The 15,046-nt window shown below is 45.7% G+C and overlaps 1 protein-coding gene across 1 annotated transcript in view; it reads left to right on the top strand.

Moving 5' to 3' along the window:
* Window positions 1–15,046, top strand: part of LRGUK (leucine rich repeats and guanylate kinase domain containing) — a 133,646-nt gene that overhangs the window by 64,068 nt on the left and 54,532 nt on the right. Inside the window, exons 12-13 of the mRNA XM_049894621.1 lie at window positions 6,116–6,212; window positions 11,505–11,618. Of these exons, the coding sequence (XP_049750578.1) occupies window positions 6,116–6,212; window positions 11,505–11,618 (211 nt within the window). The remainder of the gene's footprint in view (window positions 1–6,115; window positions 6,213–11,504; window positions 11,619–15,046) is intronic.

The following is a 15,046-nucleotide window of genomic DNA, read 5'->3' as shown; positions in this document are numbered from 1 at the left end:
AGCAAGTGGTTTTTCTTTCCTTTCCCCCAGGTGAGCATCCAATGTACTTTGGGTTTTCTGGAGCAAATATTTTGCTGAGTGATTCCCTAATAAAAGCCAAACCCTACCGTAGAGTCGATTCTGACTCATGACAACCCCATGTGTTACAGAGTAGAACTGTTCCATAGGGTTTTCTTTGGCTGTAATCTTTACCGAAGGAGCTATGGTGGCACAATATGGTTAAGTGCTTGGCTGCTAACTGAAAGGTCAGCAGTTCAAGCCCACCCAGCGACTCTGTGGGAGAAAGACCTCTGGCAATCTACTTCTGTAAAGATTACAGCCAAGAAAACCCCATGGGGCAGTTCTATTCTGTTGGAATCAACTCAGTGGCACCTAACAATAACCTTTACTGAAGCGGATCACCAAGTCTTTCTTTTGCTGTGCCATTGGCCGGGTGGCTTCCAACTGCCCACCTTTAGGTTAGCTGCTGAGTGCAAGCTGTTTGCACCCCCCAGAGAACTGATACCCTAATAACCTGGTTAAAATAGGGGGAAATAGCAGAAAAACCAGAACCATCCAAAATAACCTTCATCTGCCTGTGTAGACTCTTCACAGGTTCTGAGAATCAAATCTAGAATTGTCACCATGGTCTCTTACATTGGTTTCCTCTTTCATTCTTTATGTCTAGCAAAGAAATTGCTTTTAGATTAGTAGCCTGTGTTGGTGAGCCGAGGGTGTAACTGCAAAGATATACATACAGTAAAGCACAAAAACGAAATGCAAATTATTTTCTAATGCAATCACAAAGAAATCCCTTCCCTTAAGCTATACGTATTCAAACAATGTAAATACTATTTTAAACAGGTCCATTTGTTTAGGGTTCTAAAATTACGTTCCTCATGCCTATGACTCTAGGATACAAATGTTGTATAATTACTTGCTGATTAAAATATTTTAAACACCCTGAAGTAATACAAATAAATTAAAACTTAATATTAGAATAAAAAAGAATAGAGTGCTATTATGCTTATACGGGGCTACCGAGCGTGTTTCAGAAGATAAATTTAACACAAAGATTTGAAGGCCAAACTAGGACAAAAGGATTGCGGTGTTCCAGAAATATCCTGACTCTTGTGCTAATGAATGAATCTGGAATGGTTCTGCAAACCAGAGTGACTTCGAGGTACCAAGCCTTTCTAGTTAGAACTTCTTTCACCTCTCTGTGCGCCAGCGGTGCTGGGGACGGTTGGTAGCCCAGTTCTTCTTATATGTCGCTGTGGAGGCACACTTGGTAATAAGAGTTGGGGAGGTGTCTATTGATTTATTGTCATGATTCTGATCCAGTTTGCCCTCACGTTCTCGCCTGGATCCACCATACCACTGCCAGTTGGTGTTGAGTTGATTTTGACTCATGGCAAACCCGTAAGTGTCAGAGTAGAACTGTAATCCCTGGTGTCTTCAGCGGTTAATTTTTCATAAATAGCTCTCCAGACCTTTCTTCCAAGGTGCTTCTGGGTGGACGGGAACCTCTAACCTTTTGTTTAGCAGTGGTATTTGTTAGCTGTCTGCACCAGGCAGCAATCTCTATTTTCATAGTTTCCTCATGATGTTGACTATGAAATGTGTGTGTGTATTTTAAAAGTTTTGTTTATTTTTTCCTTTTTTTGTGTGTGCTTTAATTGAAAGTTCACAGATCCAGTCAGTCTCTCATACAAAAATTTGTATTCACCTTGCTAGGTACTCCTAGTTGCTCTCCCACTAATGGGACAGCACACTGCTTCTCTCCACCCTGTATTTCCTGTGTCCATTTTTTTTTTTTTTTTTTTATTCAGCCAGCTTCTGTCCCCCTCTCCCTTCTTATCTCCCCTCCAGACAGGAGCTGCCCTATTTATTTTTAATTTTTAGCAATATAATATAGCCAAGTGAAAGACCACAGCTATTTAGCTAAATGGGATGGTCTGAGCTGCAGATACCAAATGCAGACTGATCTACTGTGTCAGTTTCTGCAGATGTTACCTCCTAGTAGGATGGTGCCTCTCCGTTTAATCAGCACTCATGGCGTGCCAGTCATATGCCTTGAGCTGGTGATGAGACAGACTGTGAGACAGACAGACACAGGGCTTGTCCTCCCGGCAGCTCCGGGCCTAACCGGGCATTTAGACAAGTAAATGCCACCTTGGGCGATAGTTTGGTGAGTGTTGTGTTCGGGGAAGTGAAGATCTACGTGATGGAGGAAGCCAAGAGGAATGGAGGTATGGAGCCCAAGGTGGTGCGTTCCAGGTAGAGAAGACAACAGGCACATCCCATTAATTGAAAGTACACGTTGCAGGATGGCTCAGCTTAAAGTGTGAAGGGAGTTAGCAGAGGTGAGGCCGGAAAGATAGCCAGGGGTCTGTCTGATCATAAAGGGCTTCCGAGCCAGGGCGCAGCATACTCAGAGGTATGTTTCAGAGGGCTCACCTGGCTGCGGTGTGGGAAGGGGCTTGAGGGAGTGAAGGCTGGATGGAGACAAGGAAGCCAGCCAGAGCAGGGCGACGGATGATGATGGGAAGAACTAGGAACGTGGTGTGTGGTTACCAGAAAGGGAATAAGTTGTGGCTTCGTGGAAGTTGACATTCAGCCTCAGTATGTGGTGGAACTCCTGTTTTCATGATCCCTTAAATTGTACCCAGCAATTTGTTGACATATATTTGCATCAGACATTAGGACCAATTTAACTTACCTACCATTTTTTTTTTTTTTTCACCAAGTGCCCTAGGAATTCCTGGGGTGTTTGTGGGTCCCCAGTGAAGGAATTCGTTCACTAACGCTATGGCATGCTGGAATGTGCTTGAATTTCAATGCAGTCGCAGCCAAGCTTCTGCTTAAATATTTGCAGTAACAAGTTCATTATTTCCGGATGCAGTCTGGCCCAGAACTGAGATTCTAAAGCTGTGTGCTTCTGAATCGCACTGAGAAATTCTCCTTCCTCGTCCATCTGCTAGTTCTTCCTAGACATCTTTTCTTCCTGTTTCATTTGCCTGGATTTTTTTTTGAATATTCCATTACTTGGCCTGGCTTTGCAGATTGCTTTCCTGCCTCCTCCCCTCTCCATGGACTAGGTTTGCTGGTATCCCTGACAGCAGGTAGCCAGGGCGTTGGAGCCTTGCGTTGGTCCACTGAGGCCTTTAGGAGGTCCAGTTCCCCCGTGGACTTTGAGGACCTGTGTTGTAGCTTGAGTCTCATCTCTGACTCAGCTCTTTTGTCTGTCAAGTGAAGCAACAAGAGGTATGGCTGCCATTGAAAGCCATGATTTAACTAACTTACCATTCGTTAACTGATTAATCAATAATAAGCTCACAGAAATGTAAATTGCAATGGATATTACATTTAGGAGGGATGGGAGAGACGGACATTGAAAATGATGGCCCCAGCCCCTTTCTTTTTTGAAAATTTGGCATCACCTTCTCCTAAGCCCGTGTAGTGAAATGTTACTTTCACTATGAAGTGTTTCCTTTTTAAGATGTTCCCATTTGGGCAGCATGCTACACAGCCACTGGCTTTCTATGTGAAAACTGGATGACGGATCCACAACACTGCGGTCACCTCAGGTCCTTCTTATTAGAAGGTCCCACTGTGTGAAGCAGAGTCTGTCATCAACATCTCCCACATCTGTGCAGCCACCCCTTTACTTACCTGCCTGCAAGCTTCAGATTGCTTCTTCAACTTGTCTTCCTTTCAGCGGTTCTGAAATGTAAATTCAGTGCAGTGTGAAAAGGCTGTGCTAAGGACTGATTTATCTCCTCTCACTGTCAGGGACACCGACAGACAGAGGGTCCCAGGTCTCTGCTCAGGCATCTGAAGAAATGCCAGCGCACTCCAACGACAAATGTGTCACCGGGTTTTGACAGTCTTCTGTTAGAATCTACTCTTTCCTGAGTATACAGTTTAAATGTGATGTTGCTGCTGGTGGTGGTGGTGCCATCAAGTCAATTTGGACTCACAGCGACCCCATTTCCTAGAGCAGAACTGCCCCACAGGAATTTCTTGGCTGTAATCTTTATGGAGGAAACCCTGGTGGTGTAGTGGTTAAGAGCTACAGCTGCAAACCAAAAGGTCAGCAGTTCGAATCCTCCAGGCACTCCTTGGAAATCCTGTGGGGCAATTCTACTCTGTCCTATAGCATCGTTATGAGTCGGAATCGACTCGATGGCAATGGGTTTGGCTTTTGGAATATTTACGGAAGGAGCCTGGTTGCACAATGATTAAGCTCGGGCCGCTAACCGCAAGTTGGTGGTTCAAACCCCCAGCAGCACCAAGGGAGAAAGACCTGGCAATTTACTCTCATAAAGATTATAGCCAAGAAAACCCTATGGGGCGGTTTTACTCTGCCACATGGGGTCGCTCTGAGTTGGAATTGCCTCGATGGCACACAACAGTCTCTATGGGAGCAGACCATCGGCTCTTTCTCCTGCAGAGCCTCGATGGGTTCAAACCACCTGCCATTTCTTCAGCAACAGAGTGCTTAACCATTGTACCACCAGGTCTCCTTAAATATAATGTTTAGTCCTTAAAATTTACTAGTCTAATGAATTCATGACTCTAAGGGAAGGAGAACAGTGGTATGAATTATAAAAAATTATTTGTTTCTGACTCTGTAATGAGAAGTTTACTTGCAAATTTACTCTCTTAACGAGTGTGATATTAAAAAAAGAATTAATTTTAGCGACACAGTGGCATTGCTACTTACTAGCATTGCTTAACCTCTGCACCTCAGTTTCCTCATCTGTAAAATAAAAATAATACCTCAGGGTTTTCATGAGGAATACATGAAATCACATGTCAGGTGTCCAGCAATTCCCTTGCCTTGTTTTAAAACTACAGGATATTCTAAAAATTAAGTTGCATTCCCAGGATATAGCATGGAGAAGGCAGAATGGTACATAGGAAGTCAAGAGTCCCCGGCTAGTTGGGACCCCTGAATTCTAACTCTAGGACCACCACTGGCCTGCTGAGTGACCTTGGGCATGTGGATTTTTATAGTCATCTATAAAACACAGTCATAGCAGCTGTTTGTCTGCTTCAGTTGTTTCATTTATTCATTCGTTTTCCAAATGTTTGTCAAATGCCTACTATGTGCCGGGCACTAGGAATGCTGTTGTGGACAAGATGAACAAGTAAAGTCCCCCCTTGTGGTGTATATATTCTACTGGAGAACATGGGAGGAAACGCATTTGTAAGGAGCTGGTTCCAATGACAGAGAGGAATAGTGGGGGTGGTGGGTGGTATGCTATTTTGCCAGTGGTCAGAAAAGGCCTCTTCAGTTGAGCTGAGAGTTCTGTTCAGCGTCGAACCATGGAGTCCAACAAGAGGTTCATCCATACGCAGTACTGAGAAGCACTCACTAGCAGTACATAGAATCCCTGGGCGGTGCAAACAGGGATGCACCACGCTTGGCTGCTGACTAAAAGGTTGAGGTTGGAGTCCTCCCAGAGGCACCTTGAGAGAAAGGCCTGGCAATCTACTTCCAAAAAAACCAGCCACTGAAAACCCTGTGGAGCACAGTTCCAGTCTGACAGCCCTGGGGCCGCCATGAGTCGGAGCTGACTTGTGGCTGGTTAGCAATACAGAATGGGACAGCTTTGCCATCAGGCAGTGGTGGAGATGGGGTCACGGTTACTGGGATGCCCTTGGTGGCATGCCCTGAGGCTGTGGTTTTGTAAAGAGAAAGTGCATGACCCAGACACAGGGGGTCAGGAAAGACTTTTTAGAGGAGGGGACACTTGGATTGAGTACCTGAAAGATAGGTGGGCTGGCCAGGTGGAGGAGGACAAAGGAGGGTGTTGGCTGGTGAGGAAGAAAGCATGTGGACAATGCCAGAGACCAGAGAGAACAAGAAAGCACTTGGATGGAAAACATGGGCAATGACTGTTGTTATCCTTTTAAAAGTAATGCTATCTTTTGGTGGAAGAAGGGGTTCAGAAGTGCGATAGATAATAATGAGTAAAAATGTGTTGTTGATAATCCAAGATTTATATTAACCCTGTAGAGCTTAGCAACTGGGTATACATAAAAAACACAATTTGTACTGAAACCTTTTCCATTTTGAATTTCAACCTAATAGAAATAGACTCGATGGTGTATTCTATATTTTCAGGGCCTGTCACACGACAAGACCTCCTTACTTTGGAGAAGGGGATCGAGTGGATTATCATTTTATCTCTGGGGAAGTTTATGATGAAATGCTAAGCATGGTAAGAACGGCCTCCTTTATTTTTAGTGCATAAGAAATTCATGTTCTTTGGCAGGAACATTAGAATATAGAGATAAATACAAAAGAGAAAAATGAAGTGTTGTATTGGTTATGAGAGCTGTGTTCTTACTGGGTTGTGTTTCTAAGCCACTTCACGTGTCATTGTTCACATGCTTCTCGATTTTTGATCTTGGAGACAATATTGTAAATTTCCAGGAAAACCAAGTGAATAGCCATTTTAAAGAACTAGAACTAAAAACACTGTGAAAATTCTTGTGGTCTGTGTTGGTCAGGCTCTGCTGTTATTTAATTCAGCTTCACTCAAGACAGACAGTCCCCCCAGACCTGACTTCATGCTCAAAGCTGGAACTGAGCAGTTGTAGGACGTGGGTTTTCTGTCCAGAGTGTAGTCCTTCCGCTTGGTTATCTGTGGTGTTTTCTAATTGTGGTGACCCAAACACAGGTGTAGGTGTGGAGCTTCCCATTCAGTCTGCTCGTCCTGGACACGTATATACCTGTGACCTTCCACCGTCAAACACGTTCTGTTCTGTTTGAGAGATCCTGAGTCTGGGCGGCCAGGCAGTCCGTCAGTGCAGATGGAAGCCCTAGATCCTGAGTCTGGGCGGCCAGGCAGTCCGTCAGTGCAGATGGAAACCCTAGATACTGAGTCTGGGTGGCCAGGCAGTCCGTCAGTGCAGATGGAAGCCCTAGATCCTGAGTCTGGGCGGCCAGGCAGTCCGTCAGTGCAGATGGAAGCCCTAGATCCTGAGTCTGGGTGGCCAGGCAGTCCGTTAGTGCAGATGGAAGCCCTAGATCCTGAGTCTCGGCGGCCAGTCCGTTAGTGCAGATGGAAGCCCTAGATCCTGAGTCTGGGTGGCCAGGCAGTCCGTTAGTGCAGATGGAAGCCCTAGATCCTGAGTCTCGGCGGCCAGTCCGTCAGTGCAGATGGAAGCCCTAGATCCTGAGTCTCGGCAGCCAGTCCGTCAGTGCAGATGGAAGCCCTAGATCCTGAGTCTCGGCAGCCAGTCCGTCAGTGCAGATGGAAGCCCTAGATCCTGAGTCTGGGCGGCCAGGCAGTCCGTCAGTGCAGATGGAAGCCCTAGATCCTGAGTCTGGGCGGCCAGGCAGTCCGTCAGTGCAGATGGAAGCCCTAGATCCTGAGTCTGGGCGGCCAGGCAGTCCGTCAGTGCAGATGGAAGCCCTAGATCCTGAGTCTGGGCGGCCAGGCAGTCCGTCAGTGCAGATGGAAGCCCTAGATCCTGAGTCTGGGTGGCCAGGCAGTCCGTTAGTGCAGATGGAAGCCCTAGATCCTGAGTCTGGGCGGCCAGGCAGTCTGTTAGTGCAGATGGAAGCCCTTGCTGTTATGTCGGAGATGCTTCCTAAGTTCTTTGAGGGCTGTATCTTCCCCATTGTTGTTAGTTGCTGTTGCGTCGGCTATGACTTACGGTGACTGGAATGAAACATTGCCTGGTCCTGCGCCATCTCCATGATCACTGGTATGTTTGAACCCATTGTTCAGGCTATTATGTTAATCTATCTCATTGAGGATCTCCCTCCTTTTCCCTTACCCTCCACTTTACCAAACATGATAAGTATTCATAAGGTTTTCATTGGCTGGCTTTCAGAAGTAGATTGCCAGGCCTTTCTTCCTAGTCTGCCTTAGCCTGGAACCTCCACTGCAAACTATCCAGCATGGGTGACCCTGCTGGCATTTGAAATACTGACAGCATAGCTTCCAGCATCATAGCAACACGCAAGCCACCACAGTACGACAAACAGGGAGTAAAGAGTGTCTTTACTAGGTGATGGTAACTACCCTGCACTGGTCCATTTCGTGGGAACTCAGGGCAATCTTGCTCAGTTTAAGTTTTTTGTTTGCTTTATTTTAACTGAAACCCTGATAATCAAGTCATTGGTAATGATATACAACAGCCTTGTCTCTGAGTTCGTTTTCATAAAAACTATCTGTTCCCTCTAGGCCTTCGCATGCAGAGCGTATCCTACAAGCCTTGTCACTGTTTTATTTGTTGAAAACCCAAAACCAAACCCCGTTGCCTTCAAGTCGATTCCGACTCATCCAACCCGACAGGACAGAGTAGAACTGCCCCATATGGTTTCCAAGGAATGCCTGGTGGATTCAAACTGCTGACCTTTTGGTCAGCAGCCATAGCTCTTAACCACTATGCCACCAGGGCTTCCTGTTTGTTGGAAGTATATGTTAATGTCAACACACATACACACGTGACCAGTTAAACTGAAAGAGTACCTTCTGCCGTCGTTGCTTCCGACTCAGAGCAGCCCTATAGGACAGAGTAGAACTGCCCACAGGGTTTCCAAGGAGTATCTGGTGGATTTGAACTATCAACCTTTCAGTTAGCAGCCAAGCTCTTAACCATTGTGCCACCAGGGCTCCATGGGTCAATGACCTTTTTATTTTCTGTCCACCATGGGCCTTATTTCTGTTTATCATCATCCTTTAGAAACAGCACCGAATGAGTTCTATACCACTTCCTTCCCCCAAAGCCCACTGATGGACCAGATTCAGGACTGGTCTATGTTTCCGCTTTTTGAAAGATCACCATCTGACCAGTGATGCTGGATAGCTACATCTACCCTCTCCTCCCTCCCCGACTGCGCCCCCGTTTCCTGCCCCTCTTCCCCGACAATGCCTCAGTGGACATCATGGTAGAACATTAGCAAAGGCTCTGCAGTTTACACGTGTTTGACTTTGAATGACCAACTCCACAACTACACGTGGTGCTTGTTTTGGGGATGAGGGAGAAAGCTCTAGAATCCCTAGGCAGCTCTCCGCCTAACCTTGTCAAAAGAATTTGGAAATTCTTTATATTTTTCTCTCCCAGGGCTATATTTTGGCAGTAGTTTAATTTCTTAAGAGTACTCTGGGACTTCATATTTCTAAAAGCTTTGGTAACAATTTGAGGCGTCATCTTGGTATCAGTAGGAAGCAGTCTCTTAGTTTGCAGGACAACTAGTTCCCAAAATTCGTATTAATTTCCCTGATTATAGTCTGCAGCATATTTTCTCAGTTTGGTTCATCTGTTCTCAGTACATCTGTCGTCTGCTCCTCTGATGTTCCCTACCTTAGTGTATCTGTAATCGAGTTAAGTCTGGTTCAGTTCCTAGCCAAAGAAATGACTGTACTTCGGGGCCATATTTAGTTTTATTCCTCTACAAAATCCTGGCATGTTTGAGGAGTACTCACGTCTACTATTCCTGCTAATATTTCCGCATAATGTAATTTTCCTCACCTTGTAGTTTGTCTCCGATCTCCTTTTCTTTGCAGTGAGCTTGAGACGGCTTCATGAAGAGACAGAATTTGAGATTATGAACTCATGGCACGTTGTCAGCTTCACGTATCACACCCACATGCTCAGCCTTCACTGCCTAAAACACCCACCCAGACAGCACGCCCCACTTGTAGGACCCCCTGGACGGACACCCCACATTCCCCACCTCCACCTACTGTGGACAGCCCCACCCACCCACTCCGACAGGCAGGTACGGACCTGCACACCTGCCCATCCACACACGCCTCCTCCATCAGACACCCCCCTCCACGCCTGCAGACACACAGACCCTCACCAGACATCCTCTACCCCTTCTGCAGAAATAAGACCACAGACTTGGAGCGTTTTGAAATAAGATTGTTGTTATTTATTAAGAAATCTACATGCAAGAAGAAATGAGAGGAGCACCACCAGCCAGGAGCTGGGGTCCCACTTCACCTCAATTCTGAACAAATCAGTTAAAGGGGTTCTCTTCTATATACATAAGTACAACCCCAAGATTCCTCCATATTCCATACCCTTCCAGATGATATTTTTGGGATTCTCAGAGGGCAACGTTTGCATATGCAAGTAAACAAACTCAAATATTTGAAAAGGGATGGAGGTATACATTTTGAAAACAGAGGATTCAGAAAGCTACGTACCTACCTACCGTCTGTCTGTCATATATGTGTGTATATATGTACATATAAAGGGAGCCACAGCATTTGTTCCAAATAACAAAGAAGGTATAGCATCCAGGGCATAAACTATGAAGGATACTGATTGTTGAGGTTTTCAGGTTTTGGAATACATGACAACACAAAGTTCCCTTGATCATGGGGTGTGGGTTTCCCTCATCACCCACAACAGACACGTCCCCCTCAGACTCCCCCCACCCCAAGTGACACCTGTCTCCTGGTTGTCCCCCACACCTCAACCCTGCCCAGTTACACCGCTCCTGTCCTCAGGGACTCCAGAGCATCTGGGGCCAGTTCTGAGGCCCAGGGGGCCTTCGTTGCTGCCCTTCTCGATAGTGCTGCTGCCACCAGATGGGACCCAGTGCAGCCCTGGGAACCTTCACATAGTTATTTATGTCAAAATCATGTGTGCGAGGAGCCAGACTTGTCAAAGCCGTACACATTTCTACTCCTTCTGTCGTCATTAGCCTCCCCATTTAGATTGGACCTAGTGGTTTCAAAACAACATCATATTGTCAAAAAATACTCACAATTTCTAGAGCTATGTTTTCACTGGCATTTTTGTACCATTTTCAGAAGAACTGGACTTCCAGGATACAAAACCAAGGCAGCATTTATAGTTCAAATGACCAGAGGGCCGACAGCAATTCTGTCGAATAGCCTGTGGGGCAGTTTTAATAAAAAGTGATCTCTAAATATTTTTTTTTGATAGGGAAACACAGGATGGGACTGTTTTTCAGGGCTTATCTCAGGGAGCAATGCTTTTAGAGTGTCCCTGTAATTCATGGCCTTCAGGAATGGCCTGTTGTTCATGGGTTATCTCAGAATGCCAAGGCTTTGGGGAATGGATGCCTTTTCCGGGCTACCTGGTATTCTGGCACAGCCAAAATGGCTGAGGCGAAGTGCAAGCTATTTGTTTTTTTAAAAAAAAAAAGTTTTGCTCTCCCAATAAAGAAGGTGCGTGGCGCAGGTTGGGCAGGAGGAAGCATGAGAACGGGGAGAGTTAATACCCGAAATGGTCTGTTCTACCACGAACCCATAAACTTCAGTTTCACTCTCATATTTTATCAGCACGATATTATAAGCTGCCTGCCCCCCTTTGTTTTTGGTCAGCGAAGGACTCTGAATGGATTTCTCTGCACAGTTTGATACTGGGTTTTATAACCCCATTGCCATTCTCATATACGTGCTAATATTTGTCATTCCTAGGGGATCATCTAAAAACAAGGCATTGGATGATTTTACTTATCTTAATTCCGTTATGGCAGCTATGATATGAAAATCTCTGTATGTTTCCCATTTCAGGGGAAGTTCATTCTAACGTATAATTATGGTAATCACAGTTATGGGCTAAATAGGGACACTGTGGAAGGCATTGCCAGAGACGGTTTAGCCAGCTGTATTCATATGGAAATAGAAGTAAGTGTTTTTCCTTCAATCAACTTATTTTTGTGTGTGAGTGGGTTTGTACTTGGAAAGGAATTGGGCCGGGGGGACCTGCAGCATCCAGCAGGACACTAAGCCAGCCACAGGAGGAGTGAAATCGCAAGTGTGAGCCATTAAGCTTATGGTTAGTATGGGGGAGGCAGACACATGAGAATAAATGACAGGAGCTAGATGGCAGTGCCGGAAATGTCACCTAGACTACGAGTAAGACTGCCTCCCAAGGTTTATTTTGTTTTTCCTCTACTTAAATTATCTTCGTCTTTTTAGACCATGTCTTAGTCATCTAGTGCTGCTATAACAGAAATACCACAAGTGGATGGCTTTAACAAAGAGAAGTTTATTTTCCCGCGGTAAAGTAGGCTAGAAGTCTAAATTCAGGGCGTCAGCTCCAGGAGAAGGCTTTCTCTGTCGGCCTTCTTGTCAGTGTTCCCACGGGCTAGGAGCTTCTTCTCGCAGGGACCCTGGGTCCAGAGGACGTGCTCTGCTCCCAGCATTGCTTTCTTGGTGGTTTGAGATCCCCTTGTCTCTCCGCACGCTTCTTTTATATCTCAAGAGATTGCCTCAAAACACAATCCAATCTTGTAGACTGAGTCCTGCCTCACTAATACAGCTGCTACTCATCCTCCCTCATTAACATGATAGAGGCAGGATTTACAACACAGAGGAAAATCACACAATACTGGGAACCATGGCCCAGCCAAACCCGTACACACATTTTTGGGGGGACATAATTCAATCCGTGGCAGTAAGGTCCCCGGGTGGCGCAAACAGTTTGCTCTCAGCTGCTAACCTAGAAGTTGGTGGTTCAAATCCGCCCAGTGGCGCCACAGAAGAAAGTGATCTGTGTTTATAAAAATTACAGCCAAGAAGACGCTATGACGCTATGGAGCAGCTCTAACTCCGTAACCCACGGGGTCACCGTGAGTCGGGGTGGACTTGACAGCAGGGGGTTTCCCTGCTTATATGAAGTGACTTAGATAAACCTAATTCCTACAAGGTATGGAACTGGCTCCCTGCGCCCCAGGGACCACGGCAACCCCGTGCATTTGACGTTGCTCTTTCCCTCCTCACAGGAGGTGCCTGGGCAATGGCCCCGTTTGCTCACTGGTGGCAGTATTTGTAATACTTTCCGCCAGTTAGACTTGCAGAATTTGAGATTTTTTCCTATCTGCCCCGGTAGCCACAGCTTCTGAAGTTTCTTCAAAGTTAAGATCTGGAGTAAAACCATGAATATCTTGTTCATTTGTTTTAGAAAATACATAGCTTTGTTAAGTATTTGAAATTTTCAAAGATAATGGATTGTTTTTTTAAGTTGCTGAAACTGAGCATTATAACACATTCGTAATAAAGAAAACTGTTTTAAAAATGATTCGGTTTGGCCAAACTTAAGAAAAATCAAAACCGAGGCAAGTCTGGTGTTCCTTTACTGTGGACTCAAAAATCTTTCTTATTTTTTCCTTTGTAACTTCACAGAGCTTGTTATTGTTGTTGTTGGGTGCCATCAAGTTTGTCCGACTCATAGTGACCCTATGTATGACAGAATGACATGCTGCCCAGTCCTGGATCATTCTCACAGTCGTTGCTATGTTTGAGCCCATCGTTGCAGCCACTGTGTCAATCCATCTTGTTGAGGGTCTTCCTCTTTTTCACTGACCCTCTACTTTACCAGGCATGATGCCCTTCTCTGGGGACTGGTCCCTCCTGATGATAATAATAATAATAATAATAATAATAATAATAATAATAATAATAAAACATTGCCATCAAGTCAATTCAGACTCATAGCTACCCGATAGGAGAGAGTAGAACTGCCCCATAGAGTTTCCAAGGAGTGCCTGGTGGATTTGAACTGTTGACCCTTTGGTTAGCAGCTGTAGCACTTAACCACTATGCCACCAGGGTTTCCTCCTGGTAATAGAGCTGTAATTTCTCTTTGGCTGCTTGTATTGGATGGATTTCCTGTTGCTGTTGTTGTCATCATTAGCTGCCGTGGAGCCAGCCCCCGACTCACAGCGACCCAGTATACTATGGAACGGAAGACTGCCCGGCCCTGCACCATCCCCATCATCAGTTGTGATCCATAGGGTTTTCACCGGCTGATTTTCAGAAGTAGATTGCCAGGCCTTTCTTCCTTGTCTTAGTCTAGAAGCTCCACTGAAATCCGTTCAGCATCTTAACAACTCTGGAGCCTCCACTGACAGGCAGGTGGTGGCTGTGCATGAGGTCATTTGGCCAGGACTGGAACCCAGTCCCTCTCGTGGAAGGCGAGAATTCTACCCCTGATGCACCACCACTCTGCAGTATTCCCTAGCTTTGCTGAAACCAGTCATGGTTCCTTCTGTTGTTTGACTTCGCTAACCTCAAATTCTTCAATTCTTTCCTATCCTTCTTCGATCGGTTGGTTTTGTATCTTTAGAGAGATATTCTTTATTTCTGTGCTAATTAGAAAAAAAGGGGGGTGCCTTTTCCCAACAGTTTCTTCCACGGACAAGGCAGAAACAAAACTCAATGTGCCGTTGAGTGCAGACACTCTCCAACACCTTTCATTTCAAATTCAGGTTCTGAGTGCTGACTCCCTTTTTTTTTCTCCTTGAGAGCTTAAGACCCAAAACCAAACCTGTTGCCGTTCAGTTGGTTCTGACTTACAGCAACCCTATAGTGTAGGACAGAGTAGAACTGCCCCACTGGGTTTCCTAGGCTGAAACCTTTACAGAAGCAGACTGCCATATCTTTCTCCTGCAGAGTGGCTGGTATTCGAACCACCAACCTTTTGTTTAGCAGCCGAGCACTTAACCCTCGTGCCACCAAGGCTCCTTCCTTGAGAGCTTACTCCTACTCATTTCCAACAGTGAGTCTATAAACCACAAATGACCCTCCTAGCTGAAACATTTCTCCAAATTGCTCTTGCCGTTGACTGTTTCAGAAACTGTGTTTATAAAGAGCCTGCATTTCTTCCCATTGAACTTCGAAAACAATGCTTTTGAACACTGAGTAAAAGGAATGACGACAGACTTGAGAGGGAAGTAACTTTGGAGGCCGTTTGGAATAGCTCTTTCATTTAACCTACAAGTAAACTGGTACCCGGAAAGCTTGAGGGGTTTGCGGAGAGTCTATAGTTAGCTGGAGAACTGCAGTTACGACCAAGCTCTCCAGATTCCCCGAAGCTACCTTACACTGGAGTTCTTGGGTGGTGCAGGCTGTTAATGTGCTTGGTTGCTAACCAGAAGTGGGAGGTTCCACCCAGAGGCACCTTGGAGGAAAGACCAGGCAATCAACTTCCAAGAAAGCAGCCACTGAAAGCCCTATGGAGCACAGGCCTGCTCTGACACACATGGTGTTGCCATGAGTCCGAATCAGCTTGACCGCAACTGGTACTGGTACCTTACACTGCGTCATGCTCT

This window comes from Elephas maximus, chromosome 8 (assembly GCF_024166365.1).
Source record: "Elephas maximus indicus isolate mEleMax1 chromosome 8, mEleMax1 primary haplotype, whole genome shotgun sequence".
Lineage (NCBI taxonomy): Eukaryota > Metazoa > Chordata > Mammalia > Proboscidea > Elephantidae > Elephas > Elephas maximus.
This window is presented reverse-complemented; position numbering and strand designations above follow the sequence as displayed.